This window comes from Primulina tabacum, chromosome 8 (genome assembly GCF_025594145.1).
Source record: "Primulina tabacum isolate GXHZ01 chromosome 8, ASM2559414v2, whole genome shotgun sequence".
Classification (NCBI taxonomy): Eukaryota; Viridiplantae; Streptophyta; class Magnoliopsida; order Lamiales; family Gesneriaceae; genus Primulina; species Primulina tabacum.
In genome coordinates, this window is record NC_134557.1 from 9,953,427 (window position 1) to 9,975,993 (window position 22,567).

Sequence of the window (22,567 nt, forward strand, 5' to 3'; positions counted from 1 at the left end):
ATTCCTTTAGAATAAAATATTCTGATTATATATCTAATCCATTATTTACTTAATTAATCCAATTAATTAAGTAAATTTAAGATTCTATAATGCAGGCCTTATCAAATGCAATCTCGATGCATATATTATGAAGGCTAGGTTTTTAGTTCTCCCATTTTATAAAACATCTATGGCCTAATTACCATAATGAAATAATTGGACCTATTTAATTAACATTAATGGGCTTGGTTAATTAATTGGACTAGTTCAACTAGTTTAATTAATTAATCAAAGTCCATTAAACTTTTATTATTTAGTATGCTGGACTTGTACTCCTACAAACCTATTTGAACATACTTACCACCAATTTTAATTTAATATTTAATAAACTCAACTTTTGAGTTTAATAAATTAAATTCATTATAAATTCAGCATTTGAATTTATTATATAAATTGTAAATTCAACTCCTTGAATTTTATCACCTCCAAAATTTAATATTTAATAAACCCAACTTTTGAGTTTAATAAATTAAATTATCAAATTTTATAAATTCAACTCCTTGAATTTATTTTCTCCAAATTTCATAAAATCAACTTCTTGAATTTACAATCTCATAAATTCAACTCCTTGAATTTATTTTTCTCAAAATTTAATTACCATAAATTCAACTCATTGAATTTACTATATAATACAAATTCAACTTCTTGATTTTATTCTCTCAACGGGAACAAACGATCCAATGCTTGTGTGACCCTCAATGGTTCAGGGATACAGCTAGCCGTGGGTTCACAACTCTTTGTGATTCAGAATAATAATTTATTCTCTCAACGGGAACAAACGATCCAGTGCTTGTGTGACCCTCAATGGTTCAGGGATACAGCTAGCCGTGGGTTCCCAACTCTTTGTGATTCAGAATAATATTTATTCATATTCGGGCTTACCCTAGTTAGCCCATTCTTTTCATCAACACCTTGATTAAGAATGTCAGAACTCATTTCTGATTGCACCCATCGGATCATGGTAAGAGCGTCTAGTAGCATCGCCCCATGATCTCCTAGGTATCACTGATAGTGCCTGCAAGAACCAGTCGATTATGATTAGCGTACAGTACGGTCCCTTCATCTCATATATCCCGATCGAATCTGCAACCATTGGTTTATCGAGGGTTGCATAATAATTCGATAACTATGTGATAACTTTAATAGTGGCATCGCGTGTACTATTGGGGAACTCCTTCTCCAACATACATCTCATACTCTGGCCAGAGATTCCATGCACTATTATTTCATTAGATCACATAAGATATCCACACCCGCAGGTGAGCGGTGAATCCCCGAATACAATGCACGTGGCTCTATATGTGTCATAACTGTACCCAACCTCGCCACCTGATGACTCTCCTGGAGCCGTTAAACGAGTCAAAGCACAACCCTAGCATATAGAGCCTCAGTGTTGTCCCGGGTCGTAAGGACTAATGGTGTACAATCATAACCACGGACTTATCATCTCGATGAATGATAACCACTTGTAAAGTTCGAGGGAGGGTTGTTCGGTATAATCATCACATGACTACCCATCTGCATGTTTGGACATCTCTATGTCCTTACCAAGAAACGCAGTACACAACATCACAGATGCTAGTCTCGAGCTCAAGCGGCCTTTATCCCTATTTTAGGCGGCTGAATCGACTAGGAACGAATTTAGAATATGCAGTGTTTACAAATGAGTTTCAACATCGAATTACGATTCATTTGTATTAAAGCATAATCAAGGACTTTATCTATGCTGTTTGCATGGGTATACAGATAAAGTATAACAAGACCATAAAAAGTTAAATTATATTAAAATAAAGATTGTTTATTTCACTTGAGTCAATAAATTCTCTAGCCAACCGTTGGCTTGCAGGGCATCTACTCTAACAATCTCTCACTTGCCTTAGAGCCAACTACCCTTAATCCCATTGCTTCGCGATGCTTTTCAAACAATGGTCCTGGCAAGGGCTTTGTAAGTGGATCAGCAACATTATCTGCAGAGGGGACTCTTTCAACTGATATGTCTCCTCTTCCCACTATCTCCCGTATGATGTGGAACTTCCTCAGTACTGGTTTGGATCGCTGATGAGACCTTGGTTCCTTTGCTAGCGCAATGGCACCAGTGTTGTCGCAGTACGACGGGACTGGATCAACTCCATTAGGAATAACGCCCAACTCTTGGACAAAATTTCTCATCCAAACTGCCTCTTTGGCTGCATCAGATACAACAATATATTCAGCATCAGTGGTGGAATCCGCAATGGTGTCTTGCTTGGAACCTTTCCAAGAGACAGCCGCACCATTAAGCATGAATACAAAGCCAGAGGTCGATTTCGAATCATCTACGTAACATTGGAAGCTAGAATCAGTGTAGCCTTCCAATTTCAATTCTCCACCCCATAGACCATGAACAAGTTCTTAGTCCTTCTCAAGTACTTAAGAATATCTTTCACGGCCTTCCAATACATTGGACCAATGTTTGCCTGATATCTGCTTGTAACACTCAGAGCGTAAGCAAGGATTTTATCTATACTATTTGCATGGGTATACAGATAAAGTATAACAAGACCATAAAAAGTTAAATTATATTAAAATAAAGATTGTTTATTTCACTTGAGTCAATAAATTCCCTAGCCAACCGTTGGCTTGCAGGGCATCTACTCTAACACTATATGCTATTGTGTTAGTTTGAGAGTTTACCTATTAAGTATCAAAAGATAATGGTTGCAGGTTTTCATGTCATCAAAAAATAAATAAATAGGATTTATGAAAGGTATCCCATTTGAAGAGGAATACCGAATATCATATGTCACTGTGAGAGAAGATAGGCTTTAGAAGAAGAATGTACCACAATACCTTCAATAAAATGTTGAGTTATGGTACAAATATTTAATTTCAAAATTTTTATTGAATTATGGAACAAATATTTAATTTCAAAAAAAACGAATTGCTATTTCAATTTTCGTATGGTTATTACAGTGAAAATCAAGTGAATACGTTGCAACAAAAAGCTTCTCAAACTAGGACTTAAGTTTTGATTAATACTTTTTTATGCTTGTAAATCTATCTGGTGTTATGAGAAACATCAAGAGAGACAGAGAGAGCCTAAACTTTTCCTCGAAGATCACCATCTAACGAGGCATTTTTAATATCCATCTTATATATATATATATATATGCCATTAGCAAATTAATATAACGACTACCACCATAAAAACACTAATAATTTTTGTAACATAGGAAAATTTATTAGAATAAGTGTTCAACGAGCCAAATTGTGGCTTGAGATTTATTGACTCTCGTGTAACACAATATTTATTTTAATAATATTTTACGATTATCCAATTATGACATTTACTTTATCTGTATACACATGCAAGTTGCATAGATAAAATCATTGAATATACTATAAGTACCATGAGGTCCACAAGTCACATGAATCATGAAATTAGTTAGGAAGTGCATTGTATATTCTAAATTCTTTCTTAGTCGATTCACCCACCTAAAACAAGGATAAAGATCGCTCGAGCGACTAACATCTGTGATGTTAATGCCACATTTTATTGGTATGTGCATATAGATGTTCATTTATACAGATGAGTGATCATCTGATTATTGCACTGAACAACCACCCCGCATATTTTCCAAGTGGTTATCATTTATCGAGTGAATTATTCCTCGGTTATGGTTGTACAACATTAGCCCTTTGACCCGAGACAACATGGAGGTTTTACGTACTAGCACTGTACTTTGATTCGTTTACCGATTCTACAAGGGTCATAAGGTGGCGAGGTTGAATTAGTTTCGACATACGTAAGAGCCGATGTATTGTAGTTGGGGATTCACAGCTCAACTACGGGTGTAAATATCTTATGTGATCTAATGAGTTAATGATGTAAGTAATCTCTGGCCAGAGTAAGACATTTGCATTATGAAAATTTATTTTCTCAGTTGCACGTATGATGTTACTATGATTTCTCAAAGATATATTACATCATTATTGAATTCATCTGCAACTATCGATATACCAATTGTTGCAAATTCGATCGGGATATGTATTGAAGAGACTGTACTGTACGCTAAGCATAACATACTGGTTCTTGCAGTCACTATGAGTGATACCTAGGAGATCATGGTACGATGCTACTAAACATTCTTACCATGAACCGATATGTGCAATTAGACTCGAGTTCCAAAGTTCTTGATCAAGGTGTTGATTAAAAGGAATACTAATTAGGGTAATCTTGAATAAGGACAAATGTTCTCTTGAATCACATAAAATTGTAAACCCACAACTAGCTATATCTTTGAATTACTGAGGGTCACAGAAATATTGAATTATATGTTCACGTTCAGATAGTCAAATTCAAATAATTAAATTTGATGATTAAGTTTGATGGATATCAAACATATTGCTTAAGAAGAAGTTTATAAGTGTATTCAATATTTAGAAGTTGTGGAAGTTAGCTTGACTGGTATTTTTGTGAGGAGAATGTAACTGACTAATTTAATGAAAGAGTTCCAAAATAGGCAACTGCAAAAAACGAGTCAGTGAAAAGATCAAAATTTTTACATTTCGTTGTAATTATGAGATTCATATCCTAGTCAAAATCAACGTTGTTGATAGTCGATCAGAATTATAACGGAATCACAATTATTTAATTACTAAATTTAGAATATGATAATTGAATATTAATTAAGCACTTTTGAATACAATGTGAAGTTATCATGAAATATTCTAGAAAACCCTAAAATTAATTAATTAATTAGTAGATATTTAATTGTTTTGTGTATTGTCAAAAGATGAAAATAATGCATGAGATAATAACTCAACATGTATTATTTGAATAATTAGATTGGAGAATTCTAATACAATTTCGACTAATAGGAGTCTGGGTTAGATAATGAATCATAGTGAAAATTTTTGGCAAGGTGAAAACCTCAAGTAAGAGTCCCATTAGGTTTCAATCTTCATAGTCATATTGGGATTCTAATTTAGAGTCCTAGTAGGATCTTAATTTAGTCCATGAAAATTATAAATATAACAATATATGTCATATTAAGATGCTAGATTTTTTTCTCTCCACACACAAAAACATATCACTCGACAACCAACAGTCCAAAGGTGACTCGTGGTCGGACTCTTCCATCGATACCGTGCTCCGCAGCCAGCCACAGTGCAGCCGCACCGTTGTCCTTTTCTGATGATCTCGTCTCAACGCAAATATTTTCTAATACAAGCTAGAAAAGGAACAACTTTAAATTGTGGACCCAATTCTTGGAGATTGAAGAAAGACAACTTCCTATAGATTTTTCGTAGTTATTTACAAGAAATATATCTCTGCTTGAAATCAAGAATAGTTTGGTGTCCAACGTTTATAATGCAAAGATACTAACTCTAAACATCCTTCTGAATCATGGCCACGGTCTTTGTACTTTTTATGATGAGCAATCTTCCGGTTCACCATCTATTTTTTTTTTAAATAAAATAAAAAAGGGTGGGCTTCACCACACGGAAGCTTTTTGTGCGGGATTCACCCACATGACCGCACACAAAACACATTCGCGTGCATGCTGTTTCCTTGGTCATGCTTTCTCGCCCATCGTACATAACCTTAGAAAGAGAAGAAGAAGTAGCAACACTACTGATGTGATCTCGCTGAAATAGATGAGCCGGGTAAGGAGCTCCAACGGATCAAATCAACAATTTATAGTGATTGGGAAGTTCGAGTGAGAATAATGGCTTCAACAACACCTGTAAATAAGAAAGTAATTTCGTGAATGAGCGCCGGAGGGGTGTCCGGCGTAGCCACTCCGATGCTTAAGTCAGCCGGTTTTTCAGATGAACACAATCAATATTTGAGAAAAATATGTGTAATGCTTGAGAATTGAAAGATTTCAGAATCTATAAATGACATTAATACCTGCTATTTATAGTAAGAAAATGGGGTAGGTACCTCGATTCCAATGCCACCTACTAAGTATGGCAAGTCGGTTGTCCATACTCTAACTTCTGATGGCTTCTAAGACACTCCAAGCCCAAGTTGTTCTGACAGAATAGACGGCCTGTATCAACCATACTCGAGTGTGATTCAATTCTCGAGGTAACCCGGGTAGTAGAGTTCCCGGCTCGTTGGTAGAGAGCCCGGGCTATGATGACTGCCTAGGGAGCGGAGAAGTGCCTGAGATGAGGCCTTTTGCCCGGGTCCTCGGGAAAATGACTAGCATATTGGTTCTGTTTTGGGCTATCCAAATAACAAACCGGGTTGATGAGGACCCGGATCCTTATGGGGGTATCACCACCCCGGGGCCTCGTGTCTCCCGGGCTGTTGATGTGGCGTCATAATTACTCGTGCCTTTTTTATTCCAATGATCAGGAACGTTTCGCATTCCTAGGAGCCGATAGGTCTGACATTTTAATAATTGCACGTCCTTTCATATACCCGCACAATTTCCCAGGTTTAGTTCAACCGTCCGATTTGATTCAAATCAACGGCGCAGATTGATTCCCTCCCTTTATAAGTATTGGCTGCCCTATTTCTCAAAAATCACTTTCAAAATCAAATCTTCGGCGAAGCTCTTGCAAAATTTTTCCTCAAAGCTCTTTAGTGCCAACCACCTACTTCCGACGATCTTTTATCACTTTCCTCCTCAAAACTTGTAAGTTTCTCTTTTCGATCTATGTCCAATTCTACTTCTTCTACCTCTGGAGCTAATGCGCGAGGATCTCCTAGCGATGAGTCCGCCGCACTGCGCTCTGACTCCCCTCCGTCTCCGCCCCGCCGTTCTATTACCCGGACCTTAAAATCCCTCCCAACTAAACCCTCTTCTTCAAAACCCTCATCCTCGGGCACTTCCCGAGCTCCTGGAAAGGACAAAGGTAAGGGAAAAGCTCGGGCCTCTGACCATCCTTCCACTGAGGTCCCGGGGACTCCTTGGTTCTCCTCAATGAGCAGCACTTTGCGCTCGAGGGCGGACGAGGAACTCCGATCTTTGGGGTCTATTTCTTCCTCTTTCTCTATTTTAGTACCCGGTCCTTCTGATAGGGCTAATAACCCTCCTACCGGGTATACTACCTTCTTTCGGGACCAAGTCCAGAATGGTCTCCGATTTCCCGTCCACCCTTTTTATATTGAGGTCGCCAAGTTCTTCGGCGTACCAGTTAATCAATTTCATCCTAATTCCTTCAGGATTATGGCCTCGGCCTATGTCCTTTTCAAGATGAATAATTATCTCATCACTCCCCTTATTCTCCACTATTTCTTTTCTTGCCGGCTTGGGGACAATGCATTTTCCCTGACTGCCCGGCTAAATGCCCGATTCCTTGATGACATCCCTTCCTCTCAAAAGGGATGGAAAGGAAAATTTTTCTATATTCAACTCCCAGGTCCTCTTCCCTGCCTGACCGGGTTTCTCCCTTCCCTTCCCCAGTCCTACAAACTCGAGGAGCCTTTCCTTGTTAGTAAAAACTTGGTGGAGGGGGTAGAAGTACTCCTTTTCTGTTCTTATCTTAGATGATAACCTAATTACCTACGGGTTGAGTGCCCGTGTTGAGGACCCTTTGGACAGGGTGATTGACGAGGTTGCAGTCTCGGGCGCTCAACCTGGTAATTTGCAATATCCTAGTCTTGTTTTGAGAGTTTTATATTACTATTTGTGCTGAGATTTCTTCTTACTTTTGTGCAGATAACTCAAAAATGCAGGAGGCCTTCGCCAAAAAATGGGCGGCTGAAAAAGCAGCCAAAGAAAGAAAATGGCAGCTCGGAAAGCTGCCCTTGAGAAGAAACTAGCCGAGGAGGCGGTAGCCCGTCGTACTGAGTTAGACCGGGTTGAGACCCAACAAAAAGAGGTGGCCCAGGAAGCATCCCAAGAGGACCTTGAGGACCACGTCCCTCTGACCCAGAGGAAGCGAAAGGCTATCACAAGCCCGGAGCAAACTTTGGCCGAGGACAGCTGGGAGGTGGGTCAAAACTCCTCTCTTGTGACCCGGTCAAACACCCCTCCCCTCCAACGATCTGACCAACAGCCTCCTCTCCTCGGGTTCGAGTAACAAACCACTCAACAACCTCCTCTCTTCGAGCAGCCTCCCCGAATAAATATTCTTGAAGAGGGGTCTTCACCACGGGGGATGAAGATTTTCAAACAGCTTCTCACTCCTGATGAGGAGGCTCGTTTGAAGAATGCTAGTGCTTCTGCCAAAATTTTTGAGGGCTCGAACAATCTCTTGTCGGTAAGTTTTTGTTAGTCCCCATAACCTTTTCTAGCTCTGATCACCGTCGATTCTTATCGACCTTGTTTTTGGACAGGCCGCTCACCTGCTATTCTCGGCTTTTGAGGCGGTTGGAAGGACTGCTACTATCTCTGGCAAGCGATCCCGGTCTTTCCAAGATGCTCAGGAGAGGCTGCAAGAGGAGCTAGCCCGGGTTCGAGCCACCCATGAGGAAGAAGTGGCTAAGCTGCGCTCAGCTCTGGACAAAACTCAAGAGGATATTACTGAAGGCCTCATCCGAGAGAAACGTCTGCAGGGCTCTCTATCTATCTCGGAATCGAGTCTCCGTGCCGTTTCCGAACAGGCAGAGTTGCAGTTGCACCGAGCTGAGAGAGCTGAAAGTGCCCTGGCTCGAGCTGAATACGATAAGGACAAGTGACAGGCTTCCTTCCTCCAATCTCCTGAGTTCAAGAAGGCCGTGGTGGACAAGGCCTACCCTTTTTTTCAGACCGGTTTTGAAAAATGCCGGGAACAATTTGAGGAAGCCGGACTCTTACCCCAAGATAAGGAAAATTTTCCTGATTTTGGTTTGGCCATTGCATCCCTTCCCAAGGATGGTGAGGAGGAGAAGGAGGTGGCCCAAGAAGAGCAGCCCGGGCCTGAACATGTAGACATAGACTAGTATTTGTATTTTCTTATCTTTTCCTGTCCTGTAACTTTTCGGCCCTCGGGCTCTTATTAATGCAAATTTCATTTTCCCTTTACCGTCTCTGTAATCATATCTTGATGAGTCTTTCAATAACTAAGGCGATATAATCTGCTTGCATGAAAATAACCAGAAAATTTTCCCAGTGTTGCGAATTAACAGGTAACTTCAAATAAGTACCTGGGATCTTGATCCCTGTAATGCATAAAATGACTCATACTCCGCAAGTGAATCAGATATAAGCAATCTAAAACCCTGATATAAAACTTGGCGCGTATACAACCTGGGAAAGTTGGTCAAGAGAGTATATTTCGGGGTTTAGACTGGTCAAGGTGCGGTGCCCCGAGCCAGGGTGTAGTGCCCTGGGCTTTTTAAGAACCAAGGTGCGGAGCCTTGGGCCGGGGATCATGTCCCGGGACTTGGGAGTGGTCGAGGTGTGGTACCCCGAGCCAGGGTGTAGTGCCCTGGGCTTTTTAAGAACCAAGGTGCGGAGCCTTGGGCCGGGGATCATGTCCCGGGACTTGGGAATGGTCGAGGTGTGGTGCCCCTGAGCCAGGGTGTAGTGCCCTGGGCTTTTTAAGAACCAAGGTGCGGAGCCTTGGGCCGGGGATCATGTCCCGGGACTTGGTAATGGTCGAGGTGTGGTGCCCCGAGCCAGGGTGTAGTGCCCTGGGCTTTTTAAGAACCAAGGTGCGGAGACTTGGGCCGGGGATCATGTCCCGGGACTTGGGAATGGTCGAGGTGTGGTGCCCCGAGCCAGAGGTGTAGTGTCCTGGGCTTTTTAAGAACCAAGGTGCGGAGCCTTGGGCCGGGGATCATGTCCCGGGACTTGGGAATGGTCGAGGTGTGGTGCCCCGAGCCAGGGTGTGGTGCCCTGAGCTTTTTAAGAACCAAGGTGCGGAGCCTTGGGCCGGGGATCATGTCCCGGGACTTGAGAATGGTCGAGGTGTGGTGTCCCGAGCCAGGGTGTAGTGCCCTGGGCTTTTTAAAAACCAAGGTGCGGAGCCTTGGGCCGGGGATCATGTCCCGGGACTTGATAACAGAAGTATTTAGAACACGCTCTGAGAAAATATTCCTTTCATTTATTTCATCCATCAAATAATTACATCCGTCATGCATAGTACTGCTTTAAATAAATACATTCCAAGGTCTTTTGAGAGAGCGCCCCTGCGCATCTTCTAGATAAAAATCCCGAGCTGACTCTCCGAGTGATTTTATAAGGTCCTTCCCACCGAGCTTCCAGCTTCCCAACTTCCCCAGCAGGGTTGACTTTTTTCATGACTAGATTCCCGACTTGGAAGTCTCGGATGCGGACCTTTTTGTTATATGATTTCATAACCCGGCTCCTGTATGCCTCTATTCGAATGAATGCCCGGTCTCTTTTTTCTTCTATTAAATCCAATTCCATGGCCCTGCTCTGGTCATTGCCATCCGGGTAAGATTCTACCCGGGAAGAAGTCTGCCCGATTTCTACTGGAAGGACCGCTTCGGAACCATATACCAAGTTGAAAATAGTTTCTTGAGTAGGTGCCCGAGGAGTAGTTCTGTAAGCCCAGAGAACACTGGGTAATTCTTCCACCCAGTCCTTTCCTTTGCCCTGAAGCCGGGTTTTCAATGCTTGTACAATGATTCTGTTGACTACCTCTGTTTGGCCATTTGCTTGAGGATAGGCAACAGAGGTGAAAGACTGAGTGATCTCATCTCTCGGCACCATGATGTGATTTCTCTGCCCTGAAATTGTCTCCCATTATCTGAGATTAGTCTCCTGGGCACTCCAAATCGGCACACGATGCTTTTCCACAAAAACTTCAGTACTTCCTGCTTAGTAATTTTTGCCAAAGGCTCAGCTTCTACCCATTTGGAGAAGTAGTCAACAGCTACTAACAAGAATTTTTTCTGAACCCGGACAATGGGGAAAGGGCCCACAATATCCGTATCTCATTGATCAAAGGGCCAAGATGCCCAGATAGGCTTCATGAGGGTAGTCGGACTGTGCTTAAAATTTAAATGATGTTGACAGCCTTCACAAGCTCGGACCACCCCAGCAGCATCTTGACTTAAAGTTGGCCACCAGAAACCAGCAAGCATTGTTTTTCGGGCCAAAGACATTCCCCCAAGGTGCTCGGCACAACAACATTCATGAATTTTTCGGAGTACATAATCCACCTCTTTCTCAGATAAGCATTTCAAAAGAGGTCCCTGGAATGATCTCCTATACAAAATATTATTTAAGAGAACAAACATGGGAGCTTGTCTCTTAGTTTTCCGAGCTAGGGCTCTGTCTTCGGGCAACTCATTATTTACCATAAACTTGATCAGAGGTGTCATCCAGGAGTCCTCTGGCTCTGGTAACATTTCTTCCTCAGTAGAAAGGATCAAACGGGAAACACGCAAGACCTCCCGGGTATTTACCTCTGACAAAGAAGCAGCCATTTTCGCCAGAGTATCTGCCTCACTATTCTCTTCCTGGGTATTTGTTCAATACCCCAATCCGCAAAAACTTCTGCTCGGGCTTTAATGAGCTGTAATATTTTAGTATCATGTCATCTTTAGCCTCATACACGCCCTTTATTTGTTGAGTGATGAGTTGCGAATCGGAATATAGAATAATCCGGGAAGCCCCGACTTCCCGGGCAGCTTGAATACCAGCCAGGACAGCCTCATACTCAGCCTCATTATTGGTTATCCAGGAGTCAATTCTAAGTGCCAGTTTATCTTTTCTCCCGGGGGAGATATTATCACAACCCCTACTCCACATCCGGCAAGGCTAGACGCCCTATCCACGAATACTCTCCATACTTCCTCTTCATTGGGTTGGACCATCTCGGATAAAAAATCTGACGGACCTTGCGCTTTGATGGCTACCCGAGGTTTGTATTCAATGTCATACTCCCCCAACTCTACTGTCTACTTGACCATACGCCCGGACACCTCAGAGTGAGTCATGATCCTGCCAAGAGAACTATTGGTAAGAACAACTATTTGATGTGACAGGAAGTAAGGCCTTAGCTTCAGGGCAGTTATGACCAAGGCAAGAGCAATCTTCTCTACTTCACTGTACCGGAGCTCGGGGTCCTCTTAGAGCATGACTGATATAATAAACAGGCTTTTGATCGGAGCTCTCTTCTTTTATTAAAACCGAGCTGAAAGCATACTCTGTGGTAGATAAATAGACATATAATTTATCCCCGGGCTCCGGCTTCACCAATACAGGGAGTCCTGCCAGATGAATTTTCAAGTCCTGGAAGGCCTGTTCACATTTATCATCCCATCCAAATTGCTGGGCCTTCCTCAAGACTTGAAAGAAAGGATAACTTCTATGCGCTGACCGGGAAATAAATCGGGACAGGGAAGCAATCCTCTCGGTCAACCTCTGTACTTCCTTGACGGATCGGGGAGATGACATGCACAACACAGACTAGACTTTCTCCTGATTCACCTCGATCCCTCGATCGGTCACTATGAATCACAAGAATTTGCCACTCTTTACGCCAAAAATACACTTGGCAGGTTTAAGCTTGATCCCGTATTGCATGAGAGTGGCAAAAGTTTCTTCAAGATCACCAATAAAGCTTGCAACCTCCCGGGTTTTGCCCAGAATATCATCCACATAGACTTCCACATTTCGCCCCAACTGCTTCTCGAAGACTCTGTTCATCAAACGCTGGTAAGTAGCCCCTGCATTCTTCAACCCGAAAAGCATTACAATATAACAAAATGTACCTCCCGAGGTGATGAAGCTGGCTTTATCTTGATCACTCCTGGCCAAGGGGATTTGATGATACCCCTGGTACGCGTCCATGAAGCTTAGCAATTCGAAGCCCGATGTGGAGTCCACCAACTGATCAATGCGGGGCAGAGGATAATGATCCTTGGGACAAGCTTTATTAAGATCGCGGAAATCTACACACATGCGCCACTTCCCGATAGACTTGGGCACCAAGACCACATTCGAGAGCCACGAAGGGAATTGAATCTCTCGAATATGGCCAGCCTTCAGGAGCTCTTTTACTTGCTCATCAATAACTTTGTCCTTTTCAGGACTAAAGTGTCTTTTTTTTTTTTGCTTCACCGGGTGAGATCCCGGGAGGATGTTCAATTGGTGCTCCGCTACCAGGGGAGAAATCCCTGTCAACTCCTGTTGGGACCAGGCAAACACATGAATATTAGCTTTTAAACAGTTAACCAGACTAACCCGGGTGGATATGCTGAGATCCCGAGCAACCCGGATTTGTTGGCCTGGTCCGATTTCTACCACTTCCTACTCCTCTTCTGCTACAAAGTGCACCTCTCCTCTTTCCATCACTCCCCCTTCTACTCCATCCACCTTTGCCTTTTTCCCTTCCCTCCTGGTCTTGCTCTGATCAGCCCGGACTGCCTCCACATAGCACTTTCGGGAGGATGGCTGATCTCCTCGGACTTCTCCCACCCGGGCTCCCACTGGAAACTTTATCTTTTGGTGGTATGTGGATGCTACGGCTCTCAGCTCGTTCATAGCCGGCCTTCCCAGAATGATATTATATGATGATGGGGAGTCCACTACGGTAAATAAAGTCATCACCGTCTTTTTAAGATCCTGAGAACCCAGGGTTAATGGCAAAACAATCTCCCCTTCCGGGTAAACCATATGGCCAGCAAAACCAAAGAGGGCAGTTTCCACAGCCTCCAAGTGATAGCCCTGCAAATCCATCTGCATAAAGGCATCTTTAAAAATTACATTAACAGAGCTGCCCGAGTCCATGAAAAATCGTAGAATATCATAATTTGCCACTCGGGCTTGGATCACCAGGGCATTGTTGTGGGGCAGATTCACCCCCTCCAAATCTTCCGGGCCAAAACTGATGACCGCCTCACTCCTTCTCGCTCCCTCCACCTCCAAACACTCTTTCCTACTTCTCGACTTCCTTGCTCGGTTGGAGTCTCCATCAGTAGAGCCTCCTAATATCATTTTAATCAATCCCGCAGCAGTGGGAAAATTCCTTTTCCTCTCGGGTTCAGGCTCCCTTCTTCTATTGGGCTCAATCCTCGGGATTTTCCTCATACTTCCTCCTCGGGCGCTGAATCCTGGTTCCCGAGACGTCCAGGGTGGCACTCTCGGCCTCTGGCTATTGTTGCTGGGTCCCGGGATGTAAGGTGAGACATAATTCCCCTTCAATGTTTTGCAATCTTCAGTGTTATGGTGGCACACTTTGTGAAGAGAGTAAAATCCTTTCGGCTCTGGCCGGGATAACTGATGATCCGGGGCCAAATCTCTGCTGCATTCCTGTACTTCCCTTTCCCGGGCAATTTTCAGAGGCACGTGATGAGAAAAGTGCCATGTATTGCCCCTTTTCTGTCCCCTCTCCTCGGGCTTAGACACCCGATCTCCTCTCTCCTTTCTCACAGCTTCCCTCTTCTGTTTTTGGGCCTCCTCCATATTGATATACTTTTCTGCTCGTGACAACAGATCCTCGAAATCCCTAGGCACCTTCTTGGTCAATGACTTGAAGAATTCACCCTCTCTCAAACCCTGGGTGAATGCAGTAGTCGTTGTTTCAGTGGCACAAGTGGGGACGTCCAAGGCCACTCTGTTGAACCTTCTGATATAAGCCCTTAAACTCTCTTCTGGGCTCTGCTTAACTTCAAAAAGACTAAAAGCAGTCTTTTTGTACTTTTTACTGATGCTGAAATGTTGTAAAAACACCTTCTGGAAATCTTCAAAAGAGCTGATGCTTTGGGAAGTCAAGCCCTCGAACCACCTCTGAGCTGAATCCACCAGTGTTGTAAGGAACACCTTACACTTGATTCGATCAGTGTAACAGTGCAACATGACCATATTTTCAAACCTGGCCAGGTGCTCCTCCGGGTCTGCGTTGCCATCATAGTCTTTCACCTTTGCAGACTTGAAATTTTCGGGAAGAAGTTCCCGGAAAATGTTCTCAGCAAACGGGCATCCCCTAATGACAGCCCGGGAAGTACCGTGATTCTCCAACTGTCCTTCCAACAACTTCATCTTCTGTCTCAACTCCAACAACTCCTCTGCCACGGTAGGAGATTTGGACCCGGCGCTGGATTCCTCGTCTTCTCCTGCCCCCTCATCCTCCCTCCTCTCCTGCTCCTGCTCATGTCCCTGTCTATCCCCGGGTGGTGTATCAGGATGAGAGACTTCTTTCCTGGCCATAGCTTGCTTTATGGCATCGGATACAATCTTTTGTAACGCCTCCGGGGTTAATGTAATGAGATTTGGTCCGGTATTATTAACCTGACCACCCTGTCTTGAAGTCTGCCCTCCGTCATCCTGGGCGCGAGAATTATCTTGGTTGGTTCTTCTCGTACAGGCCATATCAACGTCTTGAACTCAAGTTTCCCACAGACGGCGCCAATGATGCGATCTCGTTGAAATGGATGAGCCGGGTAAAGAGCTCCAACGGATCAAATCAACAATTTATAGTGATTGGGAATTTCGAGTGAGAATAATGGCTTCAACAGCACCTGTAAATAAGAAAGTAATTTCGTGAATGGGTGCCGGAAGGGTGTCTGGCGTAGCCACTCCGATGCTTAAGTCAGCCGGTTTTTCAGGTGAACACAAGCAATATTTGAGAGAAAATATGTGAAATGCTTGAGAATTGAAAGATTTCAGAATTTATAAATGACATTAATACCTGCTATTTATAGTAAGAAAATGGGATAGGTACCTCGATTCCAGTGCCACCTACTAAGTATGGCAAGTCGGTTGCCCATACTCTAGCTTCTGATGGCTTCTAAGACACTCCAAGCCCAAGTTGTTCTGACAGATTAGACGGCATGTATCAACCATACTCGAATGTGGTTCAATTCTCGAGGTAACCCGGATAGTAGAGTTCCCGGCTCGTTGGTAGAGAGCCCGGGCTATGATGACTGCCTAGGGAGAGGAGAAGTGCCTGAGATGAGGCCTTTTGCTCGGGTCCTCGGGAAAATGACTAGCATATTGGTTCTGTTTTGGGCTATCCAAATAACAAACCGGGTTGATGAGGACCCGGATCCTTATGGGGGTATCAACTACATATCAAAATACTTTCATCTACAATAATACTAAATTATAGTCTTGTAACGTACGAGAATCAATTTGTGTATTTCTTATTTAAGGCATAGTTTGGTACACATAATAGGATAAACATCTGATATATAATATAAGGATAAGTTAATGATAAATAAGATGTATGATATTATATTTAATGTTTGGTATGATTTTAATAAGAGTGATTAAATTTATATATTAGATTGTAATGACAAAGTTAACCTTATCATAATAAATTTTATAATTTCAAAGTTGTTGCTTGAGTTCATATTTTTTATCTGTTCATGCGCCGATAGTGCTTGATAATTTATTTATTTTTACCTAATTTTATATATTATATAATATGATAATTGAGCCATTGATTTTGTGAGTCAAGTCAAATATCAATTTTTAAAGTTAATCGAGTGATACTAATAATTTTATTGATATTTATAAAAATTATTTATATAATTATCTCGAATTCATTTATATAATTATCATATTATATAATATATAAAAATAAATAAAAATTTTATTTGATTTTAATTTCTACCTACTAGCATAGATTTATAAAAATCATTTATAAATTGAGGGCAATTAACTCATTTGTAGTGTATTTTATCATTAAATTAGAATTATCACACCTAATAAAAGTGACATTTTATCGTTCTGAAAAATTTATTTATCAATATCATGGGCTTTTTAAAAAGGTACCAAACATGAGATAAGGAGGATTATTTATCAATCACTCCCTTATCTCATGTACCAAACTATGCCTAAATCATGTAATTAAATGACTACTATCATTGTTAATTTTATAATTGTGTGATTAAAAAATACTCCTACATGCATGTGTGTTTTATAACGTATGTATAAAAATTAACGATGATATTAGTCATTTAATTACATGATTTTGATGAGAATTACTAAAATTAATCATGGTGGTGAGCAAAACCAGATTGATTCTATTTATGATAAAAAGTAAAACTAAACCGATATTATCGGTTTTGAAAAATTACGAACCAAACTCAATCATTGATTATGAAAAACAAAACCAAGGTTTCGTTTTGGCTTGGTTTGGATTATAAATCTCAATTTTTGTTCAAATATATTTGTTCACACAATTTAAAATTTCTAAATTAGTTATTATAAAAGGATAAATATCAACAAGCGTAAAAATATTTTAAAAATTTAAAATTATAATGTATGATAATGATATTACATATTTCGTCTAAAAAATATAAATTTTCAAAATGAAGTAATTCATCTTTAAATAAACAAAAACTTTACCACACTTCAATAGAAAATGTGAGACATCTATCTTCTAAGTCCACTCAACTTTATTTTAAATAATTACAAAGCCTAAAAAATAATATTTATTATCAATTTTTTCACAATATTGACTATTTGTGTAAACCGAAAATCAATTAATTATATATATAATTTAAAATATTATATATTTATAAATCGATTGGTTTGGATTTATCTAATCAAATATTTGAACAAACCAATTTTCCTTAGTTTGGTTAATTTTAAAATCAATTCAAATCATGAACATGCACAATCACAAGCATAATCACATAATTTTTCACAAACACTGATAAATAAGATGATTAGATATTATTATTTAAATTATTAGCAATATGAACTGTTATCCCTAAATTTGACGCAAAATGTAAACCGATAATCACATAATTCTGTCGAATGACTAATCTCATCTCGCTAAATAAACGGGTTGCGTTGATAATTTTTTGACCCATCCTGTTAGACGCTTTGATAGCTCTGACACTAAATAATATTTACTACTTAATAATATATGAACACTCTGGTCATAGATTTTAAAATCCCTCTATTTTATTATGGAATGTGATTTATGTAATATTAACAAATCATTCTTAAGTTACCTTCTCCAATATGTATTATTTTTATTAATATTTTTTTATTTTCAAATTTTCAGATAATACAAGATGAACTTAAATATTAAATTTTCCGACAGTATATTTTTTTAAAAAATTTCATTATGTTTACATTATTTTTATGTATTATATTATTCACATGCAATATATATGTATGTATGATGACTAATAATGATAAGGTCTTGCCCTTGAGAGAGGGTATCTAAGTTGGTGAAGGACGTGAGTGGTTAGTTAATGGTTAGAAGTTCGATTCTCCAATCAATACTTTATCAGACGAGTTTGTCACACATGATTTTATCAGTATGATTTACCTGACGAACGTAATTAACAAGTTATTGCGTTATATTCTGAGTTTACCCAGTATACAATAAAAGTAATGGCTATATATTTCACACGTAAAAAAAATAATGATAATGTCTTAACATATGAGAAAATTAAAAAATAAAACATATATGAAAACAAACATAAAAATTACATTAGTTTCATGGGTAAAACTATGTATTTTGAAGGGTTTTTTTTCTAGTTGATATATATAATGAGTTTTTATTAAAAAAAATATTTTAACAAAAAATAAATAAGGACTATTATCATAAATTTAGGCCCAGTTTGGTTAGCTTTATTAAGGTGAGATTGTTTAGTTATCCTTTGTTTGCTTTCGTTTATAAATGTGATATTGACTATTAGTTAGATAAACTTTACTGTTCTCCTTGGACAACAAATCCATGCATTCATTGTGGATAGTATTTATCCTGCTGCTCACATAACGTTTATTGACCAAAATACCCCTTCTCTATATTAAAAAAAATGCAAGTGGCCTACGGACACGTCATTCTCCTTCTTCCTTCTGAAGAATCGATGGAAGCGCAGTACCTTAGAAATCGAAAGTGGTGAACAAAAAATCCTCATTTCTAAGTCCGATCTGTTCAATTTTCAAGTTTGTTCGAAGGTAAAACTCGATAAACTACGACTTTGAATCTATGTGTGAGTATTGGTTATGTATTTATTCGAAGGTAAAACTCGATAAACTACAACTTCGGTTCATATCTTTCACGGATCTGACCTCGACTTACGATCTTGAAGGAAGAACGATGTGGAGAGGGTTTTCATTTCCCGTCAGATTTTTTGGGATACAGAGCGATGCTTAGGGGAGAAGTGAACAATTATGGCAACTATATCCCCATTTCTTCGAAAGATCTGAATAAAAATAAAATTTATTTAAATTAAAATATTAAAGGGTATTTTGGTCAAAAATCAGTTTATCAATATTTTATCCCACACATGATATTATATATATCTCAAATTACATATATTCACTTATCAAACATTTATCAATCAAATTATCAATCATTCAATTATCACGTCCTAAAAACAAACCGATAAAAATAATAATCGATTCCAGGTTACCCAATCTTGTTCATTCATGAAACCCCAGCGACGCTCTCTTCCTTTCCCCCAAAATCGTCGTCTTCAATAATTTAACAAAATCCCAACACAGCAGATCTCTCCGTCATCTGGAACGCTTTACAGGTATTTACACAAGTTTTTTTTTAAAATTTATTTAGAGGTTAATTTTCGGTACAAAATTCTTGGGTCCATCGGGGTGAATTGTTGGATCTAATGACTCTGATTATGGGAATTGAGATTTTTTTGAAAAAGTGGCAGCAAGAAAATCCATATGATATGTATCTGAAATATACTTTGCTGCCAGTTCCAGTTCAGTGCTCAAAATTGAATTGATTGGGATTTACAGGTATTGCGAGGCCATGAAGTTTGAACTTGGGAAATACTCTTTTTAAAAGTAATGATTTTGTATGACTATTTTTTTATTTTAATTTGAGACCGAGGTTTATTTATTTGATTGCATGAAAGAACTTATTATGGATTTCGATTCTAATATGTTTAGAGAGCAAATAAGTTTTTGTATACAAATTTGAATAATGATTTCTTAAGTAAAGTAGATTTCTTTATTGTTTGGTTCTCATATATTTTGGTTTTTCTGTTGTCAAACTTTGAAAAAATGACTGTTTTTTACATTTTTTAAAACTTTTTTTCTGGTAGGCTAATAATAATTTCTTCCTGCACGATTGAAATAAATACATCTTTGTTTCATGTGCTCACTCGTTTCTACCTTCAATGTGGGATATCTGAACTTTGTAGCTGATTATTGTCTTAAGATTTGACATTTTAGGTAATCCTATTGGCAGGCGAGATGTCTGCATATGATAATGTTGTCACTGGGAAGCTGAAACTTAAGGGCAAGGCTCTGGATGTGAAGGCGAGTGGGATGAAGAAGAAGAAGCAAAAGAAGGAATACGAGCAAATTCCTCAAGCCATTGAGAGTGAATTATCTGGAAGTTAGTTTGATTAATTAAATTTTCTGGCACCATATGGCAACATTTTTTTCAATGCTTGTGTGTTATAAGAGATGAAAACATGCTTTTTCTGTCTGTGGATTAATGACTTTTTTTAATGAAGTGAGGTTAATGTCTTAATTTTCAATTGTTGTGTTCTTTTTCGATGGAAATTCTTTTGGTAGAGATAACTTAGTTAACTGGTATTTCGTGGTTCTTTTAGTCAAATATATACCTGTAAGCATGAGAAAACATAGAGCAAGAAAGGATATTTTGCTAATGAACCTTCTGGGATTGACCCCTTCGCTAGTTCCCTAAAATCCTTAATTGTCAGGGAGCAACCCATAACTTGTGACGAAAGCCCTTGGAGGAAGGATGGATACTCATGAGAAAGATTATTAATTTATTATCATTATACGTTTTATTACTTTATAGTCGAATGATTTGCAGTGGTTTTTGGTACATGCCAATAACTTGTGACGAAGGTACCTGGGGGAGGGATACTCATGAAAAAGATTATTAATTTGTTATCTTTATACGTTTTATAGCCAGGAATGATTTGCAGTGGTTTTTGGTACATGTTTGGCAGGCAAAAGCTGTGTTAAAATTTTGAGTACTTGAATCTTACATATCTGCTATTAGTGTTGTCTCAAACCTAAAAGCTCCTGATACTGTAAAATATTTAGCTTGAATTTTCTTTGCATTGCTTGATTATGAACTGAGTCATAATGATAGGCATATGGTTGGTCCTGTGCAAATGTTTGAATCGTCTTAAGGTTATGTTTGCAATATCTATAATGTAAATTGTCATCTCCAATTTGTTTGAAAAGGGTAAGTCGGTGTGTGAATGTATCAGCTTCCAAATTGCTATTTGTTTTTCCTTTCGAGGTGTAGATTTTCTCACTTAACTCTTTAGTACTGCTTTTTATAATATCTATCCCTGCTTTACTAAATTTCTCACTTACTGTTGGGATTTCAGAGCAATTAGCTGACTTGAATGATGAAGATGCTGCAAAAACCTTTGGGGATGAAAGTTCCACTCGTTGGTATGATCATCTCACCCCAGCTGAGAGACGCTATATAGAACAAAGAGAGAAAATCGACTCGCATAAGCTGGCTAAGACATCTAATAAATCACACCGGGATCGCATTCAGGATTTCAATCAGTATCTTGCTAATATGAGTGAACATTATGACATTCCTAAAGTTGGCCCTGGCTAAGTAACAAATCAAATCCAGAGCATATGTGATTTCACCTGTTGTAGACCTTTGCCCTTCAAGTAAAGTTTCATATTATGGAACCGTTTGTATGATGATCTGTCCTACCTCTTTAAACTTTATTTTTCTCATTGCTTAGCATGAGGTGTGTGATACTATTGTGTTGCAACTATGCAAGGACAAATTGTATCTTCTTAATTTTGCACCCATTTATGCTCGAATATCAACCTTTTTTTAGTTTTCTTCCAGTTATCACCTCGCATATTCAAAATTCGTTTCGTAGTGTAGCATATGTCCGACATGATACAAGAAATGGCAATTAAAGATGGTAGAGACATGATACCAATCATATTCATACCCGCTGGTTCTGCTTTGGATATGGACAGAACCGGTTCAATCCATGTTTCCTACCTGTTCCAATTTGGCAGGCTAGAGCTTGACAAAATTTTTATTGAAAAATAATCATTTTTTAAGATATTTTAATATTTTTTAAACCCCCGGAAAAGTACCCCTTTAAAAAAGCTAAAGACAATGGGAAGTTTACTTTGAATTGATTATGATCTTCGTCGTTTAGTACCACTACGAAGCAAAAATAATTCAAGCTAATCAATCACATTTGGCGAAGATGGGAATTATATGCACCCTCAATTTACTTGCTCAAAGATAAGGATAATATTTCTTGTAATGACCTATTCCTGTGCAAGTTTTCAGGCATGGTCTTATTCTTGAATTGACATGAACGTAACTTGATGGTTGGATTTTTTTCTTCTCTTCTTGGAACAACGAGGGGGAGGTGGGAACAATTGTCCCTCCATTTTGGTCTCTCTAAGAGAAGAGAAAAGTGATTATGTTCTTCCTGGAATTTTGAGAGTTTTCTATTTCGGATCCTTCTCCCCACATCATATTCTGGCCCTACCACTGCACGCAAATTGAAGCTAACAATCAGTGTTATGTTGAAGCTTAAATTGAAAATAATAGAATTCTGAGCTTGACAAGCTTCATGCATCTCTCGAGCTAGCTATTTCCTTCTTCAAGTACTTGGGATCGGCTTCGATGATGCATTGTATTTTCTTTGCTACTGAAAACACACTACCCATTCTTTGCGTTGCTACAATCCAATCCTACTTGTTACAACGAAAAC

At 39.4% G+C, this 22,567-nt stretch overlaps 3 protein-coding genes across 3 annotated transcripts; 1 reads left to right on the forward strand and 2 right to left on the reverse strand.

The window, feature by feature from the left end:
* Positions 1–10,864: 10,864 nt before the first annotated feature.
* Positions 10,865–11,359, reverse strand: LOC142554558 (uncharacterized). The gene has a single exon (XM_075665220.1). The coding sequence runs from the start codon at positions 11,357–11,359 to the stop codon at positions 10,865–10,867; it is 495 nt and encodes a 164-aa protein (XP_075521335.1).
* A 1,828-nt stretch (positions 11,360–13,187) lies between these two features.
* LOC142554559 (uncharacterized) lies at positions 13,188–15,248 on the reverse strand. The gene has a single exon (XM_075665221.1). It carries the CDS (start codon positions 15,246–15,248, stop codon positions 13,188–13,190), a length of 2,061 nt encoding a protein of 686 aa, XP_075521336.1.
* A 3,979-nt stretch (positions 15,249–19,227) lies between these two features.
* On the forward strand, positions 19,228–21,663 carry LOC142553689 (uncharacterized). Its single transcript, XM_075664129.1, has 3 exons — positions 19,228–19,384; positions 20,062–20,211; positions 21,188–21,663. The coding sequence occupies exons 2-3, from the start codon at positions 20,067–20,069 to the stop codon at positions 21,427–21,429; spliced, it is 387 nt and encodes a 128-aa protein (XP_075520244.1). The 5' UTR covers positions 19,228–19,384; positions 20,062–20,066; the 3' UTR covers positions 21,430–21,663.
* Positions 21,664–22,567: the final 904 nt, after the last annotated feature.